The sequence below is a fragment of the Gastrolobium bilobum genome, unplaced genomic scaffold, assembly GCF_033153095.1.
Source record: "Gastrolobium bilobum isolate Gb01-03AN ecotype WA unplaced genomic scaffold, APGP_CSIRO_Gbil_v1 utg23917, whole genome shotgun sequence".
Taxonomy (NCBI): domain Eukaryota; kingdom Viridiplantae; phylum Streptophyta; class Magnoliopsida; order Fabales; family Fabaceae; genus Gastrolobium; species Gastrolobium bilobum.
The window spans coordinates 165,144-190,255 of record NW_026896024.1 but is presented as its reverse complement, the minus strand read 5'-3'; the positions used below and the strand labels follow the sequence as shown (position 1 = coordinate 190,255).

Below are 25,112 nucleotides of genomic sequence, written 5' to 3'. Positions count from 1 at the left end.
GAGGGTTGGAGTCACAAGTTGGACTCTATATGCCCATCGACCCCTCCGACCCTCAAAACCCGGCCTGGTTTCAGTAACTCTCGGGTCATAGGGGTCAGAAGGGGTCACTGCATTTTTTTTAAAAGAAATAAATTCCATGAAACAACGTTGTTTTATTAAAAAAAATAACATAAAAATTTCACTTAATTATATATATATATATATATATATATCTTTAATGTATAATAATAATTGAAATTTTATTTAATTAAAATATTAGGTATAATTTATTTTATTTACAATATTTATTAACATATTTTTATCTATAATATATATTAAAATTTAGGGAAAGGATATTGGAACAACCAATTAGTGTTACTACCAATCAATTCTCACTATTGAACAATTTTTACACACATCTTAAATATCAACAGAGTCTTATCTTTCCTATGACTAGCTGACATAGACACTACTGTCACTACATGCACTCAATGTCTGCCACAAGGGATGCAGCTACATATTTAATGACTTTTTCTCATACGCATGATGTGGCGACCAATTAATGCCCTTGCCCCTTTTAAATTTGATTTATATATTATTTTTGAATTTTGTGAGGAAATATATTCCATCTTTCCCTCGCAATTTGCGAGGGAATATATTCCCTCGCAAATTGTGAGGGAATTTGAGAGTGAATATAATCCCTCGCAATTTGCGAGGGAATTTGCGAGGGAATCGTCATAGACTTAGGATGTTTTCAAGGGATTTAAATTCCCTCGCAAATTGCGACGGAAATACAACCGATCTGCAAGGGATTCTGCGACGGTGTTGTAGTAACGGAAAATTCGCCTATTTTCCGTCCCAATTGTATTTCCCTTGCAAATTCCGTCGCAATTTGCAAGGGAAATTTTCCCTCACAAATTTCCCTTGCTATTCGCGACTTTTCTAGTAGTGAGCTTTGTCTTTTTTTCTTTTACTCATGTGGACTTGTCTCCTCTTCCTTTAGTTAGTTATCAGACCAATAAGTGTATGTGGGAGGGAATCAATTGAAAGAGAATGATATAGTGGTTGAGAAAGTGGACAAAGTGGATTGAAGCAAATTAGACAATTCATTAGTCATTTCTTCACTTATTTGGTCGATGGTTTCTCTTCTTGATATCAAACATCTTCACAATTAATTCTTCTAAAAATATGACAACATTAAGGGAACTAAGAAAAGCTAGTAAGTGTAGTCTGGTTTCTCAAATTAGAGGTTCAAACTTTTCTCTGACTTCTCTCTAGAATCTCTCCTCCAAAACCTCTCCAAATCACTAATTTTCCTTCACCAAACTTGTTCTACTCACTTTCCTCTTCACAACCATACCATTTTCATGGTGTGAAGCAAATTTTTGTGGTCAATATCCTCATGAACAGCCATGGCTTTGAAGGTTCAAGGAACTATGGAGTTGTGTTCTTGAGTTCTCTTGAAGAACATCACTTGTGTGCTTGATTCTCTTAAGTTTTTGTGTAAGTTTCCTAAACTTTTCTTGAAAATCTCATCTTTCTCTCTTGTGTTCTTGAACTCTAACTCTTGAGCATATTTTTGAAGGCTTGTTCTTGTTTAAAGGATCATCCTTGTTTGTAAAAAGTGAAGCTTGGAGCTAAAGGTGTGAGTTTTGAACCAAGAAATGGTTGATTGATGTGTAAAGGTATAATCTTTGAATCCTTGTATGAATTTCATGAAAAAGGATGAACTTGAACCCTAAAAGAGACACATGATGATTCTGACCTCTTGAGTATAAGGTGGATTAGTTGTGTTGAAAATAAGGTAATCATGGATTAGTAGATTAATTAAGTGTTGCGACAAATTAGTTAAAGAAAGGACAAAGAAATAAGCTTAAAAGCTTTAATTTACACCCTAACTTTGGAGGGTGATATCCCCCTCATCCCTTGGTCAAATGCGGCTCATGATACCTCATTTTAAAGCTGGAGATGTCATTTATATTTTCCTAAAATTTGAGAGTAATATATATTGTGGTTTATCCACAAAGCGAATTTGAGTCAAGACTTCCCAAACTCACGTAGTGTAGGGACAATTCCCAAGGTCCAACTTCTAAAATTCATATCTCTCTCATTACTTACTAAAATTAAACTTATGATACCTAGAATTAAAGCTATAGGTGTCTACTAAAACATATTAAAATTTTAGAGAAATCAGACTTCTGGAACTTTCACAGAGACAAAAACTGTGAGGGATGTTAGGATTCCCTGCACTGCCTAAAAACAGATTTGTGAGTTGAACTTCCAAAAATCATAACTTGATCTATATAGCTCTGATTAAGGTGTGTGATACCTTGTTGGAAAGGTAATTGAGTCTAGATTAAAATACTAAAAGATGAGAATTTTATAACAAGTACGTTGGACACAGGGAGTAGAAAACAGAAGCGTGTACAGTAAAGGAAAACCGTAAAAGTGAGATTTAGGTGAAAAGGAATTTACGGGAATCCTTTGAACTTATAATAATTAATGTTCAAGGTTATGGATGACATATATTGATTAGTGGTAAGTTTAGTGAAAAATGCTTTAAGCTAAGAGAGTTTATTAAGGGACTAAGTGCCTAATGAGTTATTGTTGACTTAGTGAACAATTCCTTAAGAACTAAAAAAAACATGTAATTAAGTAATAAATGGTCTAGACTTGTAATGGGCATATTATTGGCATATAAGTATAGAAAGTAGAATCTTTAAATGGTTAAGTTTTGTATATAACTTGATTAATTACTATGTAATTAATAATGTAAATGATTCCTACTCTAGGTGTGCCCAGAGAACCTTGCACTTGAGGATTTATTGGAGCATATGTATTTTACTGTTGGAGTTGGGCTTGTGATAAGCTCAGTGAGATAAGCTCCTGGTTCTGGTTGCTCCTCTCTCTTGTGGCCCCACCATGATGGTGAGCATTATGGTTATATTGTATGAAAGTGTGTGGTATACTGTATATGTGCATTCATTCACATTCATATAGATGTTATATGATCTTGATGTTATGATGATGCACTGATGATATATGTTATGAGGATCCTGGCATTTGATTAAGGTATGTAGGCTGCCTATGACTTGACTCTGGGAGCTATTTCATACAGAGGTTATGTTGACTGTCTATGGCTTGACCTTGGAGTCACACATGTGTAATCGTCTATGACTTTGACCCTGGGGTTACACAAGGACGATATGATGATGCTATGTTTATGCTGTATGTTTATTATATATGCTTTATATCTGACTTGTCATGCAGGAAGTGGGCTCAGGGGATTAGAGGATTCTCTAAGAACCTTGAGTTTACTGAGATGTGGTTATCTCACCCCGTTTGGGGACATCATTTCAGGTACTCAGAGTAGCGGTGATACTTCTAGAGGCAAGGCCCCCGTCTTGGAGTAGTTGATGCTGCTGCTAATTATTTATATTATGACTAGACTCTGTGATGACATGTATAATCATTAACATGTCCAATTATCTTATGTTGAGATTATGTTATGTATTTACTTTGGCTCATGACTGTAGTATTGGAGCCGTGGATTATTTACTGATTCTTTGACGTTTTGAAATTTATATAGCCTTGATGTATGTATTCAGTTATTTGGATTTGCGAGCTATCTGTTTAATTCTTGTATCTATCAGATAGTTATCCCAAATACAGCCGTTACGCTGTTCGCGAGACTCCGTCAGGAATGATACTTAAGGTCATATCCAGATGGTCAACAGTCAATTGAGATGACCAATGGTTTTAATTAGTAGACTTAGACGTTAATGTTACGTTAATGCAATATATCAGATGAACGCTTGAAAATGTTTTAGAAAATATTTTGGAAAAAGTTTACTCGTATTTTATAAGACGCTTTATTATTCTTTGAAATAAAGTCTTCCGCTGTGTATGCTAAATATTATAGATGTTAACAACCGGAGTGCTACGGGGAGTTGCATGTGACATGGAATGCAATATAATCATGAGTCATACATGGCGGCATCTGCATCAGCATCTGTGGCAGTTGCAGGATCATCCTGCTGAGGGGGTGAAAACTGAGGCCGGAAGCTGCTGGTGTCAATGCCATGGTCCAAGCATATCTTCTCCATGATCCTCATAATATAATCATTCTGAACCATCATCCGCTGTGTTTGACGATCAAGAGCCTGAAGGAGGACATAATCTGCAAAGGGGGATACAGCTACTGTCGGTGCTGGCTCATCCTCTGGCTCTGGCTCTGGATTTGCTGGAGGTGGTGGTGGTGGTGGGGGTGGGGCTCCGTCTGGTCCATGAGACGCTTTCCATAGTGCATGTCTGATGGACTCATTCCTCATGGCAGTAAAATGCTGCTGGGACATTTCCCGCATAATCTTTACATCTAGGGGATCCTCATCGGGTATCTCAACTCCAGCCTGCAAACATAGTCGTGTAATCAATGAGCTATGTACTAGGCAAGCATCCGGCTTCCCATGAGTGATGATGTATACTATCCTATCAGACATGATAGCTCCAATTTGAGATTCTCCTCCCCCATAAGGGTATATAGCAATACCGCTCTCTCAACATTGACACCACTCAGATTAGTGGAGGCTATGACAGTAGAGTTAATGAATGTATGCCAAAAAATAGCCTCCCTATTAAGATCCAGTATGTCCAACTTTTTTGGCACCTCTGATTGCCCATTCTTTGTCTTCCACGCAGAATATGGACGAGTGATGGAAATCTGGACTCTCTCAGTAATATCTGGCATGTCTCCCTATAAAGGCCTCTTCCTTCAGAAGGCTGCAGCTTGTTAAAGGTTTGCTGGAATTGGAAGCTCTTGCTAGGATTATATGTGGTTTGAAGGAAGCTCTCTATTGCTGCAGCAGCAAAAGAGATTTCATTCTCTCTTACCCAACTCCTCCTTGTCTTCGCCACAGTCTCCTTGTCAGCATTGGCACAAAATTCTTTCAAAATTATGCTGGAGCTAGGCTCAGGGAAACCTACCAATGTGTTCCATTTTCTTCTCACTATTGTTTGCCACACTGGACAATCCTCATCCAAGAAATAGCTTATTGGCCTCTCTGATATTATTTTCTTTGGTAAGAACCACTTGACATACCGGTCCTGGTTGTCAGGAACCTGGTATTGTCAAACTGAGAAGATGAAAAGGTCCTGGGCCTCTTCTTGCCAGAGGTGCCGCCTCTTTTTTTCCTCCGGTGCTAGTTCCCTTTTTGGACTTATTCACCTGTTTGCCCTGCACTAAAAAAAAAATACCAACCAGTGGAATTCAATTCAGTTAGGGAACTTGTATGCTAAAAGTTGAGACTAGTTATAACAAAAGAATTCCCAGATTGAACTCAAAATATGCAGCATATGAGAATTTATCTTTCTACTTGTGATTACACTCATGGTCATTCAGGAATAATCAAGATAAAATTCAGAACTCATGAAGATCCAACTCACCCAGGTGCTTACTTACAATCAAAACTATGACTCATAGATATAAATTCAAACAAAAAGAATCAGGTAGCCATGGGTCCTTAGCTCTTAACAAACCATTTATCAACAGAGCATGCTTGAGTGAAGTTAGTCTAAATAATATACTTCAAATCTAATCAGGTGTAACCAATGTAATACACTTTTCAGGCAGCATAATAATCACATTCAACAAAGGCATTGATCTAACAGCAATCAAAAATATAGACTGCATTTCAACTAATCCCCACACAGCCAAGTTAAATCCCATCCTCAAATCCCATCACCTTATTGAGTCAAACACATAAAGCAGGAAGTATGTATCCATTAACATCACATCTGATTCATACTATTAAGCTCAGTTTCACAATTACTTTTTCATTGCAAGGCAAGTATAATTCTAATCCATTGTTGAATGTGGATCAGAGAAAACAGTTGAAAATTCAAGGTATGTGATCAGAATATAATGTGGTATGCATGAACAAGAGTGTGCCTGAGCCTAACAATTTATCAAACATATGGTGTGGATGGAATATCATTGTTTCAACCAAAATATGCCATATCACCGAATAAAACATCCACAATATACTAACCAATTTAATTCAAGATATTCACTTCAGCTAACAGAACCACAATCAGATAATGCATACCATCCGATGCATATCATAATATAATAAAAATAAAAAAATAATGAAAGTCAAACCTTAGCCTTGTCCATGAGTTTTCTAGAATGCAATGAAATGGACTCTGAACCCTAATTTGCACTAAAAGACGGTGAATATGGTGGATTGTGGTGGACTCTCTTTTTCCACTTCTGTGTGAGCTGATAGAATGGGGAAAGGAGCTGAGGTTCGGTGGTTTCCGGTGGAAGCACGAGAAGAGAGAGGCTGAGGAGGTCTAAGGTTGTTTTGGGAGTGGTGACTGGTGGAGGTTCGCGGTTGAGGTCGCGGGAATGGTGGTGGAATGAGATTAGTGGTGGTGGGTGGCTTTTTGGTGGCTGTTTGGAGAGGGAGAAGTATGGTGGTTCGCGGTGGTTGAGAAGGAGAGATTAAGAAGAGGAAGTTTGGCTCACGGTGGTGTGTGGTTGCTGGTATGGGGTTTCAGAGAAAGAGAGACAGAGAAAGGGGCTGCGTGAGTGAAAGAGAAGAGTAGGGGGAAAATTTTTAGGGTTTCTCTATAATTTTGACATTTGAACTGGTGCTGACAGCGTGGGGTTCACGCTATCAGCGCGGACCTCACTGTATCTTTTGGGCCCAGTGGCGCTGTCAGCGTGGATCACACGCTGTTGGCGCGAGTCTTTCGTGGGATTCTGGCGCTGACAGCGTGGACTTCACGCTGAGAGCGCAGATCTCACTGGAAATTTTTGGATCAGTGGTGCTGTTAGCGCGATACCTACGCTTATGGCGTGAATATTCTTGTAGACTTCTCATGCTTATAGCGCCATCATGACGCTGAAAACGTGAATCTTACTGTGAAATTTTTGTTTTCTGGCGCTACTAACGCCAGTTCCCAGATTTATCTTTTTCCTTTTGTCATCCATTTTCACCACTTAGTTAACTGAACCTTAAAACTAAACTAATAAAAGAAAACATATAAAATAAAGAAAATTAAACTTTACTACTAGGTTGCCTTCCAATAAGCGCTTGTTTAACGTCACGAGCCTGAAGTGAACAGTCTAAGACTCATGTGAAGTCAAAGGAACAGAAACCTTGTCCCTATTTACCTGTCCTCCATAGTACAATTTCAGCCTACAACCATTATCTTTGAAAGGATTATCAGTGTCTATACGAGAAATTTCTACTGTACCATAAGGATATACCTTTTTCACTACAAAGGGACCTGACCGACGGGATTGAGTTTACCTGGAAACAATCTCAGTCGAGAATTGTACAATAATACCTGTTGTCCCGGCTCAAATTCCTTCGGAGCTATCTTCTTGTCATGCCACCTCTTTTTCTTCTCTTTGTAGATCTTGACATTCTCATAAGCAGCTAACCTTAACTCATCCAACTCATGTAATTGCAGTAATCGTTTTTCATTAGCTTTCGTTGGTTCAAAGTTCAGAAATTTAGTTGCCCAGATAGTTTTATGTTCTAATCAACTAGGAGATGACAGGACTTACCGTACACCAGTTGGAATGTTGACATACCTATGGGAGTCTTAAAGGCTATTCTGTATGCCCAGAGTGCATCATCAAGCTTCCTCGCCTAGTCTTTTCTAGTGTTGCTCACGGTCTTCTCTAGGATCCGCTTTAGTTCTCTGTTGGAAATCTCCACTTGCCCGCTTGTTTGAGGATGATATGGTGTAGCCACTTTATGCGTGACTCCATACTTCGTGAGAAGACTCTCAAATTATTTGTTGCAGAAGTGGGTTCCTCCATCACTGATGATGGCTCTTGGAACTCCGAATCGGGTGAAGATGTTCTTCCGTAGAAAGGCCACGACTACTTTAGCATCATTTGTCGATAGGGCCACTACTTCCACCCACTTGGACACGTAGTTCACAGCAATCAAGATGTACTGTGTAAGGACCTGCACCGTTAAAATAGGAAATTAATTAAATAACTATGAGAATTAGGAAATAATTCCATAATTAACCCTAATAATTATGAGAAGGCTTAAATAATTATGGTAAGTGATTAAGAATGCTGAAAGTCGCTTTTCTGACGAAAAGTGCAAATACCGGTTCTGTTCCTCGGTATATATGCCTACCGATGAAGTATCCTGGAAAATTATAATAAGTATGAGAATATTACTAGAATAATATATAGGACTGGTAAAACAAGTTTCAGGCCGAAATAATGAAAACTGGTGCTAGAACTGATACTGGCTATGTAAAAGCGTGTACCGAAAATGTGCTGCGAAAAATAAAATAAAAATATGAAAAATCTTAAAAAAATGAGTAGGTTCAGAATCCTAAGTTTGAGATTTAAATGCTAAGTGTAGCTATTAGTGCTAATATTGTGTGCTTAAGACTTAAAATGCTATAAATACAACTTTAGGCACATAACCCTAGGCCATACATTAATGCTACATGAAACCTTGGTGGCTGGTCAGCTTGTGCACTGTTCCATTGTTTTCTCTCCTCTTTGTGTGAGCCTAGAGGCCATTCCTTAGGGGACGTTTGGTTGAGGAGAAATTTTATGAATAATAGGAAAATGATATACATAGGGAAATAGTTGGAAATGGTTGGAAAGTGACTTTGATAGGAAAATGTAAAAAAAGAGTTGTTTGGTTGGAAAACATTTAACCGGGAAAATTAGGTAACATTTATAAAATCTATGTTTGGATGTAGATAAAATATAGATGGAAAAAAAAGATTGTTATTACCAAAATAACCCTGTTTTCAAGATATTTTGAATCAGACCCTTTACCCGTTAAAAGGGTTGTCATGTTCCAACGTCTATATGTTAAACAACCTGTATTGTGTTAGCTGGTTCATACACCCTTGTCCAAAGCATGGAAACCTCCCCGGACTAAAAGGGGTACCTTTTTCCCATCCTTGGGACATAAGCCAGATTCTGTATCGTAGTTGCCATTTTTTCAGCATTATCATCCAACATTCAGCAGCTCTTGGGCTACCCATGAGAAGAGCTTCTTGGCCAACTTCATTGCAAAATTTCCAAGCTTCAAAGACCACCCTCAGTCCATTTCTCTACATTCCAGGGTCTCCTACAGCAGAAACAGGGTACGACATTTTCACTTTCACGCGGGGTACACAGGTCATCTGCTTCTTAGACAATATAAGCAAATACATAGATAAGACCCAATACCACATCTAAAGTGGGATTTTTGGCCGGCTAAATTGATCCAAATACACATGCAAATTGGTCACCTATCATTCCAATTTAGCTAGGCAAGTTTGGAAGTGGTTCAACCAAATGTGGTATCCTTACAATCCCACTTAACATTTGCCCATCTATCTAACCAAAATCCTCTAACCAAACACACCCTTAATGAAATTTTCTCCTAAACACTTGGTGTGAGTGAGGGTTATCATTGCGGGTGAGTTGTTGACCTTGTTTCTGGGTTGTGGCCACTGTCTTGGTGGAGTCTAGGTGCTGACTTCTTGGTTGGGTTGAGAGGGCCTTTGTCCTAGCTTTTTGAGCTTCAAGGAGTGATTGTTGAAGAGAAAGGACCAACCTTTGAGCAAATTTTCGTGCACTGTAGGAAGTCAGAACATAGAGGCTGTTTTAGAGAGCTTCAAGAGCATCATTCACCTCTGTTTTGAACTTGGGGTATGATCATCACTTTTGTTCTTGAGTTTCCTTTGTTAAAAATGAAACCTTAATGCATGTAATGAACTAAAGTTGATAACTTAAGGTTTGGTAAGGTTAAACACCCCTAGAAATGCATGTTTGAGCCTCTGGAATCATTAAAAGAGCTACTTTTGGGAAGGATATCTCGCGAAATGCAGAAATGCATTCTGTTGCGAAACATCCGAATATGATATCCGGATATTGATATCCGGATATGGGGTCTTGAGATATCCGAATATGGATATCCGAATATAATATTCGGATATGCATATTCGGATATGATATCCGGATATGCCCCCGACAAATATCTGGATATTCTGGAAAGTTCGAGACAATAATGGTACTGTTCACACAGAATGCTATTTTGGGTTTGTGGATCCATAATTGGTTAATGTGTACTTCTGTAAGGAATTATCTGAGTCAGAATCTAAGTGATTAAGGGCTTATGACTTTGTGAGAAGCCTAAAGACATGAAACGTGAGAGGAAAGCGTGTCTTTATGTCATATGCTTGTAGAGTATGAATATTGATATGATTGTTGGTCTAAAACAGAATGTGATCTTGCTGTTTGTGGACTATGAGCTTGTGTGGACTCTTGGCTTGGATAATTAGCTTGCAAGGTAAGCTTTCGTGTTCTCGGTTTAGCCATTGTTGGTTTCACCATACCCCATAGGGGAATGGTTTATATGCATGATGTGTTTTCATGTTTTGCTTTATTGAAATGCTTTTGAGCTGTTAAATGCAAATGCCTATGATATGTATGTGATGTTTCGCCTAGACGAGATGTGATTCTATGGGCAGGTACGACATGGGCGTGTACTATGTGGATAATAGACGTGTGTAAATCCTGTATTTCTCTATCCAGTAGAATAGTTAACTCACATGACATGATTATCTGCTGCATTGCACTGATTTGAAACTTATGTTGTTAAACTGCTTTTAGAACTTATATTGCACATGTAAGTGAGCTTGGGGTGGAAAAATCCTTGAGGACCCCTTGCCTTACTGAGATTTCTATTTAGAGATCTCACCCCACGTTTGGGGCGCTTATTTCAGGTTCAGGTAACCCAGGGGTTGAGACTTCTAGCGGCAGGAGGCCGGAGCTTAGCTGATATTTCTGCTTATGCTGATTATGTTTGGATGCTGGATTATGTCTGTTGCTTTTATGCTATTAGCTTCATTTTATGGATTATTGAGATGAGACTTTGTTGGCTATGTTGTTTTATTTGGTGAGCATGGAGATTGTCCATGCCACATTGACTTGACTTTATGCCTTTAGTTTTGAGTTGTATAAACTATCAGGATCTGTCCGGTCTACGTGTTGTAGTTCCGTGACTAGAGATCCACTTTCAGTTATTTATTTAATGAGGTATTTCAGTTAGTTGTTTAATTGCAATTACATACAGGCCATGTTTTGAAAAGGAACTAAGTAATCAACTTGGTTAATATTAATGACATCATAATTGAACAGAAAAAGATATTCCGCATTTTAATTAAGCGTGACTTAATACGATGACATGTTGACAAATCGGGTATACACGGGGTGTTACATACTGGTTGGAATATGACATAGGAAAGGGTCCCATAAAGTCAATTCCCCATACATCGAAGACTTCCACTTCCAGTATGCAATTCAGTAATCTCATCCTTTCGGGAAATATTTCCTGTCCTCTTGCATCTGTCGCACTTCTCTATGAACTCCTTTGGGTCTTTGAATATTGTGGGCCAGTAGAACCCACTTTGTAGGACCTTATGTGTTGTTCTATTCCCACCAAAGTGTCCTCCGTAATTTGACGCATGGCAATGCCAAAGAATCTTTGGAATCTCCATCTCGATTACACACATGCGAATAATCCCATCAGTACATTGAAAATATAAGTAAGGGTTATCCCAGTAGTACCGCTTTGCGTCACACAAGAACTTATTTTTCTGTTACCATGTGAGTTCTTCGGGAATTGATCCTACAGCTTTGTAATTCGTGAATTCTGCAAACCATGGTCCGAATCGAACTGCCATCACTTGTTCATCAGGGAAGGATTCTTTTATCTCAATCTCATGTCCATCTTGCAATTCTTTGTCTTGAATCCTTGACAAGTGATCAGCTACTTTGTTTTCAACTCCCTTCTTGTCTCGAATCTCCATATCAAATTCCTGGAAGAGAAACATCCAACGCAGCAGCCGTGGCTTTGCATCCTGTTTACTCATGAGATACTTCAATGCAGAATGGTCAGTAAAAACAATAACTTTAGATCCTATCAAGTACAATCTAAATTTATCTAATGCATATACTACAGCTAGCATTTCTTTTTCAATTGTGACATAGTTTACTTGTGTCTCATTTAAAACTTTGCTAGCATAGTAAATCACATGTAATAGCTTATCTTTACGCTGACCGAGTACTGCTCCAATTGCGTATGTGCTTGCATCACACATGAGCTCAAAAGGAAGGTTCCAATCAGGCGCCATCAGGACAGGCGCAGTTGTCAGCTTTTCCTTTAACAGATTAAAGGACTTAAGACACTCATCATCAAATTTAAAATCACTATCCTTCACCAAGTGTTGACTCAAGGGCTTTGCAATTTTGGAGAAGTCATTGATAAATCTTCTGTAAAAACCTACATGGCCTAAGAAGCTTCGAACACCATTCACATTAGCAGGAGGGGGAAGTTTTTTAATTAATAATAGTTTAGCTTTATCAACTTCTATCCCTTTTTCAGAAATTTTATGGCCTAATACTATTCCATCTTTTACAATAAAGTGACATTTCTCCCAGTTTAAAACTAAGTTTATTTCTTGACAACGCTTCAATACTTTAGATAAATTAACTAAAAATGAATCAAAGCAAGAACTAAAGATAGAGAAGTCGTCTATAAATACCTCCAATGATTTTTCAATCATATCAAAAAGATGGAAAACATGCACCTTTGAAAAGTAGCAGGTGCATTGCAGAGACCAAACGACATTCTTCTGTAGGAGAACACTTCAAAGGGGCAAGTGAAAGCTGTCTTCTCTTTATCCTCTAGTGCAACAAGTATCTGGTTGTAGCCGGAGTAACCGTCTAAGAAATAGTAGCATGCATGTCCGGACAACCTTTCCAGCATCTGATCAATGAAAGGGAGAGGAAAGTGATCCTTCCGTGTGGCAGCATTTAATCTTTTATAATCCACACACATCCTCCATCCAGTTATGGTTCTGGTGGGAATCAGTTCATTATTCTCGTTCCTGATCACTGTAACTCCACATTTCTTTGGCACTGTTTGGACAGCACTTACCCATGCAGTGTCTGAGATTGGGTAGATCATGGCGGCATCAAGGAGTTTCACTACTTCCTTCCAAACTACCTCTTTCATGATATGATTTAGTCGTCTCTGATCTCACAGGTTTGATGTCGTCTTCCATCAGTATTTTATGAGTGTAAAAGGAAGGATTGATTCTTTTGAGATCGGAGATGGACCAACCTATGGCTGTTTGGTGGTCTTTGAGCACATTCATCTACTTGGCTTCTTCAGTCTTAGATAACTCCTTGTTGATGATGACAAGATACGTCTCTTCATCTCCTAAGAAGACGTATTTTAGATTAGGTGGAAGCTCTTTTAATTCCACCTTTGGTGCTTCAGCAGTGATGTCTGACTTTTTCTTTTTCAACTCTTCCGTTGGAATTTCAGCATCTTCCTTCGGAGGATTTTCATTAAAGAATTCTTTCTCTTCTTCAAGAGTCTGATCTTCTTTCTTTTCTTGAAACAATTCTTCAAGAATGTCAACCCGGAAGCAGTCGCTATTATCTTCAGCATGCTTCATTGCATCGAGCACATTGATGGTAACCTTTTCGTCATCCATTCTCAGCTCCAGCTTTCCTTTCTCCATGTCAATCATGGCTCTGGTTGTTGCAAGGAACGACCTACCTAACAGAAGAGACATGTTTCCTTCTTCTTCCATGTCGAGTACTACGAAGTCAGCTGGGAAGATGAACTTGTCCACCTTGACCAATACATCTTTAATTACTCTGTTTGGTCTTCTCAACGTTATGTCAGCAAGTTGGAGAGATACCATTGTCGGCTTCAACTCGGAAATTCTGAGAGACTTCATCACAAACAGCGGCACGAGGTTGATGCTTGCTCCAAGATCGCACAATGCCCGTCCAACATTAATGTTGCCTATCGCAATCGAGATGTTGAAACTCCCTGGATCTCGAAGCTTCGGTGGTAACTTTTTCTGAATTATGGCACTGCATTCCTCTGTGAGAGCCACTGTTTCAAATTCCTGCAACTTATGCTTTCTAGACAAGAGTTCTTTCATAAACTTAGCATAGTTAGACATGTTAGCTAAAGCTTCAGCAAAGGGAATATTAATTTGCAACTTTTTAAATATTTCTAAAAACCGGGCATGTTGTTGCTTCTGTGCTTGCCTTGACTTTATGAGATAAGGTGATTTCTCAAAGCGAGAGAAATCTCATTGCTTCTTTGGAGTCTCTGAAGCTTTCTTCTTTGCCTCTTATTTGTCTTTCTTCGCAGGTTCTTCTTTTGCAAGTGTTTCCTCCTCTTTTTCTTGCTCCGGTTCAATTACTGGTTCGTCTGTTTTCTTTTTTTGAACCACTTTTGGTTTTTCTTGAGGAGTAATCACAATTCCTCTCCTTGTAACAATTGACTTGCATTCTTCTCGCGGATTGACTATTGTATTACTTGGAAACTAGCCTTTAGTCCTTTCTTCTAGTTGTCTTGACAATTGTCCAATCTGGTTCTCCAAATTTCTGAGAGATGCATCCTGATTTTCGTGATAAGCTCTTGTCTCATTCATAAATGTGTCAGTTGTCTTCGTCAACTGTATCAGCACTCTCTCTAGCTCAGATGGTTGAGTTTGCGGAATTTGAAAAGGTTGTAAATAATTATTGGATTTGTAATCCAAACCTGTCCCTTGAACTCTCCTTTGGAAGTTGTTCCCTGGAGCATTGTTCTAGTTTCTCTGGAAGTTCTGCAGTGGTTTTGGTTTATACCAGACTCCGTTAACTTGTATTGCATCTGATCCTATCAAAGTTGGGCACTTGTTGGTATCATGCTCTCCTTTGCAATCCTCACAGTTAACCGAGTTAACTTGAGCTGTAGAAAGTTGCATCTTGTCCAACTTAACATTCAAACTGGCGATCTGTTAAGATAGGATCTTTTGTTATGCTAGCGATGCATCATTGTTTTCCAATTTCAGAAGTCCCCTCTTTGGTTGAACTGGTTGAACCGTCATTGATGCGTTCTCATTACTTGCCATGAAGTCTATAAGCTCTAAGGTTTGAGCTGTTGTTTTCTTCCCTATGGTTCCACCAGCTGCACCATTGACAACCATTATGGAGTCTGGTGTCATTCCATTGTAGAAGACTCTGACCTTCTTTCCGTCTGGTAAATCATATTGGGGACACTTTCTGATCAGTTCTTAGACTCTGGTCCAAGTTGCGCACAACGTTTCTCCTTGCTGTTGAGTGAAGTCGGTGATTTCATTCACCAGCTTGTTGTATTTATCCCTGGAAAAGTGCTCTGGGAAGAATTTGGCTGCCAAATCATCCACGTTCTGATGCTGTTGGGAGTTTGTCTATCCAACCATCTGAGAGTTTTCCCTGTTACAGCAAAAGGGAACAGCCAGAGTCTAATTGCATCATCTGACACCCCGTTATGCTTGGTAGTGTCACAGATTCTCAGGAATCTGTCCATGAAATCATGGGGGTCTTCATAATCTTCCTCACCAAATGGATTTTTCTCCACCAAGGATATCTGTGCTAGCTGGATATCAAAATTATTGGCGTTGATTGGTGGTTTGATGATGCTAGAATTTGGCCTTGTGAACAGTGGATCAAAGATTGACTCCATCAATTCCTCCTCTGGTGGTGGATTAGGTGCTGCCATTTCGGGTTTTGCTTTTGGCTCTGAACTCGAGGATTCCTCTTGCTTCCTTAGTTTGGTTAGCTTCCGGTTCTTCTTTGCAGTCTTTTCGATTTATGGATCAAACTGTAAAGGTTCGCTGTTAGCTTTACCTCCCATAAAAGAGAGAAATCAAAGCAGTAAAAAAATAAAAATAAAAATTCCAATCTTAAAAATCGAAAGTTAAAACTAATATTGGCGTAATTAATTCCCGGCAACGGCGCCAAAAACTTTTTGCAAAATCGACAAGTATACCGTTCGTTTCAAGTAATAAAATGATAAGTAAATATCGTTCCCTTGAGGATTAATGCACCAAGTATTAACTTAGCTATTCCCCTTAAGATGGAAAAAAATTGTTTTGATTTGTGAAAGTAAGTGATTGTTCTAATTTAAAAACAGAATTTTAGAAACAATTAATATTAAAACGCATGCAAGAGTACCAAGAATGACAAGAAAATATGAGATTGATTGAAATTTGTAAAAAGACTGTAGCTAGGATGCACTTCACCTCCGATCTTCCCTTTTATTCTTATATTGTATTTTATAATTAACTAATTGATTTGCTCAGACAATTCATTATTTTTCTATAAAATAGTTGAACCCTAATGTCTTAGTGATTTCAACCTTTAACCCAATTAGAATCCTAGTGTCCTAGTAATCCCTCTTGAATTAAGCATTAAGCAAATGAATTAAAAGTATGCAATCTATGTAAGCCTATGTCTAGGTCATACACAAATTTTTATTCTACCCTTGTCCAGACTAAAACTCCAATATATCTATTGTGAGTTCTAACCCTCAAAGCCTTATAATTAGAGTGGCCAATTCTAATCAGGATATGGAAAAATTAACACAGGTAGAATAAAACAAATTAACTAATTAACTTATAAAAATAATAAAGAAAATATAAAGGATTCACATCGGGTCCGTGATCTCAACTACAAAAAGGAATTAGCCAGACATATTCATGTCTGACTTAAAAAAATTAAAATAAGAAAAAAAATTCATGAAAGAAAAAGAAAAGAAGAAGAAGAAGATGGAAGATCAATGGTCTGCGGTCTTCAACTCCGTTGGAATTCTGATCTCCAGCGCGAGTCTCCAAGAATTCTCTCAATTCTTTGTGCTCATGATTCTCTCCAGCCAAAGATGATGCCTTCTGGGGTCTGAGTCTCTATTTATAGACTTTGTGCCTTGCTTAGAAATCTTGATCAAATCTTCATTGTGTATCTTGGGTTTAATCTTCTCTTATGCAATCTGAGATAAGTTAAAGATTTTCCCGTACCTCCCGCGCTACTAGCGCCAGTTTCGCGCTAATAGCGTGGGAGTTTTATTTAGCATACAGCAGGCTCGCGCCAGTAGCGCAGAGCTTCAGATTTGTACTGTCAATTCGGGCTTTTTTTGTCTTGTTTTCCTACAAAATCGTAAGAAAATCAGTGACAAGGTATCTGATTGAGATTTATCATATTAATAGTAATTCTAGCCCTTTTTATTCAAGATTGATCAAGATTCTTTCTCTTTTTAGCTTAAAATCATATATATGCTGCAGGCATATCAGGACGCATTCTAGTTGGGTATCATTTCGGGGGAATACAAAACACAAATTTTGTGATCCTATCAAAGGAAAGTAAATAAGTGGAGTGTTGAATACTTCAAAATCTACCCCGCGCGGGATTGTCATCCCTTTTACCTGAGAGAGGAAGATAATACTCCAATTTTTCACGTATATATATGGCAAGTATTTGACTGCTTAACGTACAGTAGTTGCAGAAATATAAATCCCTATATATATATATATATATATATATATATATATATATATATATATATATATATATATATATATATAGCTTATCATTTCTCAAGTTGCTTGAGATAACTTTATCTCCGACCACTAAATCACAACCGTACAAAGATAGATCAATGGTGATTAAGGAAGAGAGAGAAAAAGAAAATCATATCCATTTAAAAGTGAATCAATAAATATAAGAAAATAAATAAGCAAAACGACGTAGTTTTGGGCTGGCCGGAGATAAATATATCTCAAGCAACTTGAAAAATATTTTTCTTATATATATATATATATATATATATATATATATGGATAGGATTCATTTACAATTTTTTTTTGCAAATCACACTAAGTACAACTGGCCGCATACTGCATGATTAAAGTATGACGGGTCGTACTTAGTGTAGTTTGTAAGAGTTTGTAAACAAAAAAGTTTGTAAATATAACCTGCCTCGTATATATTTATATATATATTTATATATATATATATATATATATATATATATATATATATATATATATATTATATATATATTACCACTTTTTTATGTTCTAATAACCCATTTTTTTCAATAGGAAATAAGGAGCTATTTCCTTGAACCACCGAAAAAACAGGAGCTATTTCCTTTTCCCTTTGGAACTGACCTTTATTTTTTGGATTAAATGAACAGTTTGATTAGTCTAAACAGTACGAGAAAACCGGGTCCGTACTCCAATCATTTGAGGGTTAAAGGGTATGGACGAGGTGGGTGTTTGCTCACTATCTGCATGGATCTGGATATGTGAAAATTCACGTGACCATGTAATGTGGGAAATTATAATCATACAAAGGTGGATCAATGGTAAAAAAGGAGGAGAGAGAAAAATGATAAAATAGGTAGTTACGAAATCATAACCGTTGATTTACCTTTGTATGGTTGTGATCTTCCCAAATAACCATATCATATTTTTTTAGCACATTAGAGGATCCATTTCCCTATCTGCATAATGCAATCTTTTCATACATTAGTATATTACTGATATATTCAGTAAGTCACTGTTACACAAAGGGACAACAATAGCAATGAACAGAATAGAAGAGAAAGCATTGAGCCGGCCAAAATAATCAGGGAAAGAGTTCCTTCATCAAAGCTTAAAGACTACTATTGCTGAGGACACGTGTAAGTGGTTGGTGAGTTAGATGACAGGTGTAATGGGTTGGAAGTGGGAAAGTTAGAATAGGACACCTAGTCAAGGGTTAAGTAGGAACATTGTATATATGTCAAAGAGAACATTATTCTGATTCATTCATTGATGTAATAAACAATCGGTTACTTGAATACACGTATTGTACTTTCTGCTGCTCAGAGAGTTCTTTACCCATTTCATTGTTCTTGGTTCTTCTTCCTGTTGCTCAGGTAAATTGCAATACTAGTGCTTTCATTCTTGATCTCTTCTCACAATGCGGGTTCAGGAATTAGCAGAGGTGGTTGCAGCTTTGCAGAATCGCTTCGGCGAGTCACAGAACCAGATCTCACTGATGATTGCTCAAATGCTACAATTGACTGATTCCATGGGGGTTCTTCATTCCCATTCTGGGAAATCACCGGTGAATCATCAAGATCCAGTCACCGAATCATCTTCTTCCGGTCCGGTAGGGGCTCAGAACGAAATGGAGCAAAAGGAAAATACAGACCCACGCGCATTGCTGAAGTTTGTTAAAATGGAGATTCCGCTATTTGATGGCACAAATCCAGACAATTGGATTTTCAGATCGGAACTCTTCTTCGACTTGCAGCGGGTTCCACCGGCGTTAAGGTTCAACTCGCAGGTCTGAGGATGGAAGGTCCTGCTTCGTCATGGTTCCAGTGGTCTTATAAAGGGGGCACAATTCGGTCCTGGACGGATTTCACGAAGGTACTCAGGCAGCGTTTTGGTGTGAAACCGCATCAAAATATTACGGGCATGCTCTCCAAGGTAACACAAACAGGAACACTCAAAGATTATCTGTTTGAATTTGAAAAGCTGATGAACCAAACCACAAATGTTGATGATGAATTATTATTGAGCTTCTTTGTCTCGGGATTATCTCCTGATCTGCGAAGGGCCATTGAGATTCATGAGCCAAGCACTCTTCAACGTGCAATGCATTTTGCGTTTGTATATGATGCACATTACACAGAACTACGAGTCTCACTGAACAATGGGGTATCAACTACTACGAAGAAACCTCATTTTCGTAGCCCTTATTCCAGCGAAGGTGTTACAAATCAATCTTCCCAATTGATTTCATCAATGGGGGGTACTACACAGAACAGACCCATGGCATCACAAACGTCAATATCTCAGCCTACTTCATCTCTCACATCTACATCTCAGACCCCAATTAAGAGGCTATCTCAGGAAGAGTGGACCAAGAGGAGGGAATTAGGCCTATGCTTTAGCTGCGATGAGAAATGGACTAATAAGCATCGGTGTAAAGGAAAATTCTTGTTCATGGTGGGAGAGGAACTCGAGGATGAGGACGAGGGGGAAGAAATTGTATGGAATTCTAGTGGGGCTGGCACGAACGTTGAGGATGCTGCACTGCATTCTTTATCAGAGACACGAAATTCCAAAGCCTTGAATTTTGTCACCAGCATTCAAGGACAAACAGTGGCAATCCTTGTAGATACTGGAAGCACACATAGCTTCATACAAAGGGAGTTGGTCACAACTTTGAAAATTCCAATGGTCAGAATCAGGAAAATGAGAGTTTTCCTTGGAAACGGTGAATTCTTAGTGTGTGACTGTAAGTGTCCGAAAGTTAAGTTGTTGGTACAGGGCCAATCCTTCGAGACAGATTTATGGGTCCTTGATTTGGCTAATCTAGGAATCATTTTGGGGATGGCCTGGTTTGAATCCTTGGGAAAGGTAACACATGATTATATTCATTTGACAATGGAATTTGAGTGGCAAGGTAAGCTGGTTATTCTGACAGGTGAGTCTCAAACAGACAACCACAAGAATTCTGCATTGGGAGGTTGCTTAGCTATCACCTGTGACACGCAACATCAATTAGAAGATGCAGTTGATAATGAATTGTTGCAATTACAGCCCTCTGTTCATCCAGACCTGTGGCACATTTTGGTGGAGTATCAAGCTGTGTTTTCTATTCCTAGGTCACTGCCACCTTGCCGCCCAATGGATCATGCGATTCATTTGGAAGCTGGAGCCAGACCAGTCAATGTAAGACCATATAGATATGGTCATCATCAAAAAGAGGAGATAGAGAAACAGGTATCCGACTTATTAGCTTCAGGCTTCATTCGATACAGCACAAGTCCATATTCTTCTCCAGTTTTATTAGTTAAGAAACAGGATAAAACTTGGAGAATGTGCATAGACTATAGAGCTCTCAATGCTCTTACGGTTCGTGATCGATTTCCTATGCCCACCATTGATGAATTGATCGATGAATTAGGAGGGTCCACCATATTCTCCAAGCTTGATTTGAGGGCAGGTTATCATCAAATCAGAATGCTTCCTCAAGACATCTCCAAGACAGCTTTTAGGACCCATGAGGGTCATTATGAGTACTTAGTCATGCCTTTTGGTTTGACTAATGCTCCAAGTACATTTCAGGCAGTGATGAACCATCTATTTCGACCCTTTTTTCGCAGGTTTATCATCGTTTTCTTTGACGACATTCTTGTGTTCAGTTCTTCAATAGAGGAACATATACAGCATATGCAGATTACTTTACACACTCTTCACCAGAATCAGTTTTTTGTGAAAATTAGCAAATGTGCATTTGGGGTGGATGAGATTGATTACCTTGGCCACAAGGTGTCTTACAAAGGGGTTCATGCTGATTCCAAAAAGATAGAGGCAATGATGTCTTGGCCACCACCTAAGTCAGTTAAACAACTGCGAGGTTTCCTAGGTCTCACGGGTTATTACAGACGATTTGTGAAGCATTATGCTATCATAGCTTCACCTCTCACGGATTTGTTGAAGCAAGGGGCTTTTAGCTGGAGTGAAGATGCTCAGCAAGCCTTCGATTACTTAAAAAAGGCAATGGCCAGCACTCCTGTTCTGGTATTACCCAACTTCAATATTCCATTTGTCCTAGAGACTGATGCATCCAATACAGGGATTGGTGTCGTGCTGCTACAACTCAATCAACCAGTTTCGTTCTTTAGCAAACGATTGGGTCCCAGACTAGCTACGACCTCTACTTATGTAAGAGAGTTGTATGCCATTTGTGAGGCTGTTAAGAGGTGGCGACAGTATTTACTTGGTGCTCATTTCACAATTCGTACAGACCATAAAAGCATTAAGGAACTGCTGGGGCAAACCATTCAGACCATGGAGCAACAAAAATACTTATATGGGCTCTCTCGTTGCTATGAGGAGGAGCAATTGGCTGCTGTCTATACGTTAATCGGTGAACCAACGTTTGATTTGCTAACTAGAATCAAAGAGGAAAATGGCAGGGAGGCATATCTGATTTCTTTACATCAGAAACTGTTACAGGATCCTTGTTCGTTACCTCAGATTTCTGTGAAAGAAGGCATGTTGTTCCATAGACAACGTTTTTTGCTGAGTCCTAAATCAAGCCTCATACCAGAAATTCTACAAGAAGCTCATGATTCCACACTAGGGGGACATGCTGGAGTACTCCGTTCCTTATTACGGGTATCATCATCGTTTTACTAGGATACAATGCGCAAGGATGTAAAGGACTATATACGTAATTGTCAAGTGTGCCAACAATTTAAATCCTCAACATCAGCTCCAAACGGTTTACTCCAGCCATTACCAACTCCTGAAGGCGTGTTTGAAGATCTTACTTTAGATTTCATTGTGGGCCTACCACTGTCTCATGGATTTACTACAATTTTAGTCACTGTGGATAGATTGAGTAAGTTTGCTTATTTTGGTGCATTACCCACTTCGTTCACAGCTGCCAAAGTAGCACAACTTTTCTGTGATATGATCGTTCGCAATCATGGCTTTCCACGCTCCTTAATTTTTGACCGTGATAGAATTTTTTTGAGCCAATTTTGGGTGAATTTATTCAAGCAAAGTGGCACCACTTTGAAGGCCAGTACGGCTTACCATCCTCAAACAGATGGACAAACGGAGGTAACTAACCGATATGTTGAACAATATCTACGAATTTTTTGTCATGAGAAACCTCACACATGGTCCCAATTTCTCTGTTGGGCACAATTTCACTATAACACTGCTGTCCACTCTGCCATTGGCATGTCTCCGTTTGAGGCTCTTTATGGTAAGAAACCTGTCATGTTACCTTATTATCCCAGGGGGTTAGTGAAAGTAGAGGCAGTGGATTCCTTGCTGCAAGAGAGGAATGCCTTACTGGTTGGTTTGAAACGTTCCCTGACTCGTGCTCGAAGCAGAATGAAAAATCAGGCAGATAAGCATCGACAAGAGCGGTTGTTTGAGGTGGGTGACTTTGTATGGGTAAAGCTCCAACCCTACCGCCAAGTTTCTGTAGAGAAGAGGAGTAATCACAAGCTAGGGAAGCGTTTCTTTGGTCCTTTCCGAGTTGCCAAAGTTATTAGCTCGGTCGCTTACCAATTGGATCTTCCTGAAGGGTGCAGAATTCACCCCACATTTCATGTCTCATTACTTAAGCCATGGTTTGGTCCTACCTCCCCCACACCATTATATGTACCCAAGTTATCCATTGATAACCGACCAGTGCAAGTACCAATTGCGGTGATTGCTTCACGCACACAAACCATTCGTGGCCAGCAACACAAGGAGTTTCTCATCCAATGGTCTGAGTCTCCACCTGAAGATGCATCATGGGAACACGAACAATACTTACGCAGTGCATATTCAGCTATCAACCTTGAGGACAAGGTTGTTGTTGAAGAGGGGAAATATGTTACACAAAGGGACAACAATAGCAACGAACAGAATAGAAGAGAAAGCATTGAGCCGGCCAAAATAATCAGGGAAAGAGTTCCTTCATCAAAGCTTAAAGACTACTATTGCTGAGGACACGTGTAAGTGGTTGGTGAGTTAGATGACAGGTGTAATGGGTTGGAAGTGGGAAAGTTAGAATAGGACACCTAGTCAAGGGTTAAGTAGGAACATTGTATATATGTCAAAGAGAACATTATTCTGATTCATTCATTGATGTAATAAACAATCGGTTACTTGAATACACGTATTGTACTTTCTGCTGCTCAGAGAGTTCTTTACCCATTTCATTGTTCTTGGTTCTTCTTCCTGTTGCTCAGGTAAATTGCAATAGTCACACTCCATCTATGTTAGATTAATTCCGTACGCTCCTCATATGGATAATGGCGGGATTTTTTTTTTTTTTGGTATCTTAGGATTTATTCGTTACTTGGTAAAATTATATGTATTTTAAAATATATAATTAAAATAAAAAATATACAATTGAATAAAAATACGCACAAAATATAAATTACTCTGCATGAGTCACAATATAATTTAATATAAAATAAATAAAAATATCAAATAAATTGGATTGATTACAAAATGAAATTAAAAATTAATTCTATTTATTATATATTTATATTGATATTCAGATAGACATCAAATATGTTTGAGATTGTTTACCAAAGTAAATAATTTTATCATGTTTAAATTTAGTTTGTATCCAATTTTCAAATTCTAATTCTATTATTTTTATCTTATTTATTTATTTATTACATTATGATATTTTTATAGGTGTTAAATCTATTTGAGACTGGCTAGAAAACAAAATTAATTTTATCATATTTAAATTTAATTTATATAAATTTACTTTTATATCTTTCTATTATATTTCACATTTTTATTTTTTTCAAACTAATTCAAACAATACTATTTAACAAAATTAGAGAAAAAAATAGCAAATAACATAAATGGATAATATAACAGTCAATTTTGAAATGTGAAGAGGGGCGATCGCCCCCTAATTCCCCTTTGATTTCACTATTGCATGTGGGACTGCCACATGTCATATGCGGTAGGGACTAGTACGAAATTATCCATGATCAAAAAATGACAATTTTTTATTTTTTATTTTTAAATATGTGCAGGGACCGCTCGATACATGACATTCCTACGTGGGGACCAGTATATTATGAATGGGATACGCGTCTTAAGATTGCATTATTTAGGAATTTTTTTTTTAAGTTATCCAATCTTAATTAATTTTTTAGATGAATTGACTTCTCTCAATATTTTCATAAGTTTTTTTTGGCCTTTTAAATAAGTTATGAGATTAATTTAAAGTGCGAAACATGTTAAAAATGAATATATTTAAACTCCTCGTAAATATAGCATGTGAAATTGAACCGTAGCCTTTTCCTTTTCACCGCTCAGCTTTCTTAGTACATACTGAACTATCACATTTGGTGGATTTTTTTTTTTAATGCATTAAAATGGTCGTTTAGCCAAGGTTTCCAAGATCCCTAAAAAAAGTTACATAATAGAAATAGAAGAAAAAATTACCAGAGTTTGAAAGTCTCTTAAATCCTGATACATGCATCCTCAATCCCTGCATGTCTCCCTCAAATCAGGTTACTCAATTTCAAACAAGTTACGAATTTTAGGTAATTTTTCTATAATGGATGATGAGAAGAAGATCTTGTCTCCGGAGGACCAATTAACAAGAGTAGTACATGGGGAGATGATAGCGAATGATAGGTATGTAACATACACAATTAACCCATGGGAGCCCATGATTCCCATGCGAGTTGATAATGAACTGGTAAAAGGGGAAA

The 25,112-nt window shown here is 38.2% G+C and overlaps 1 protein-coding gene across 1 annotated transcript; it reads right to left on the bottom strand.

Moving 5' to 3' along the window:
* Nucleotides 1–13,182: 13,182 nt before the first annotated feature.
* On the bottom strand, nt 13,183–14,007 carry LOC133297362 (uncharacterized). The gene has a single exon (XM_061496484.1). The coding sequence runs from the start codon at nt 14,005–14,007 to the stop codon at nt 13,183–13,185; it is 825 nt and encodes a 274-aa protein (XP_061352468.1).
* Between the last annotated feature and the right edge of the window lie 11,105 nt (nt 14,008–25,112).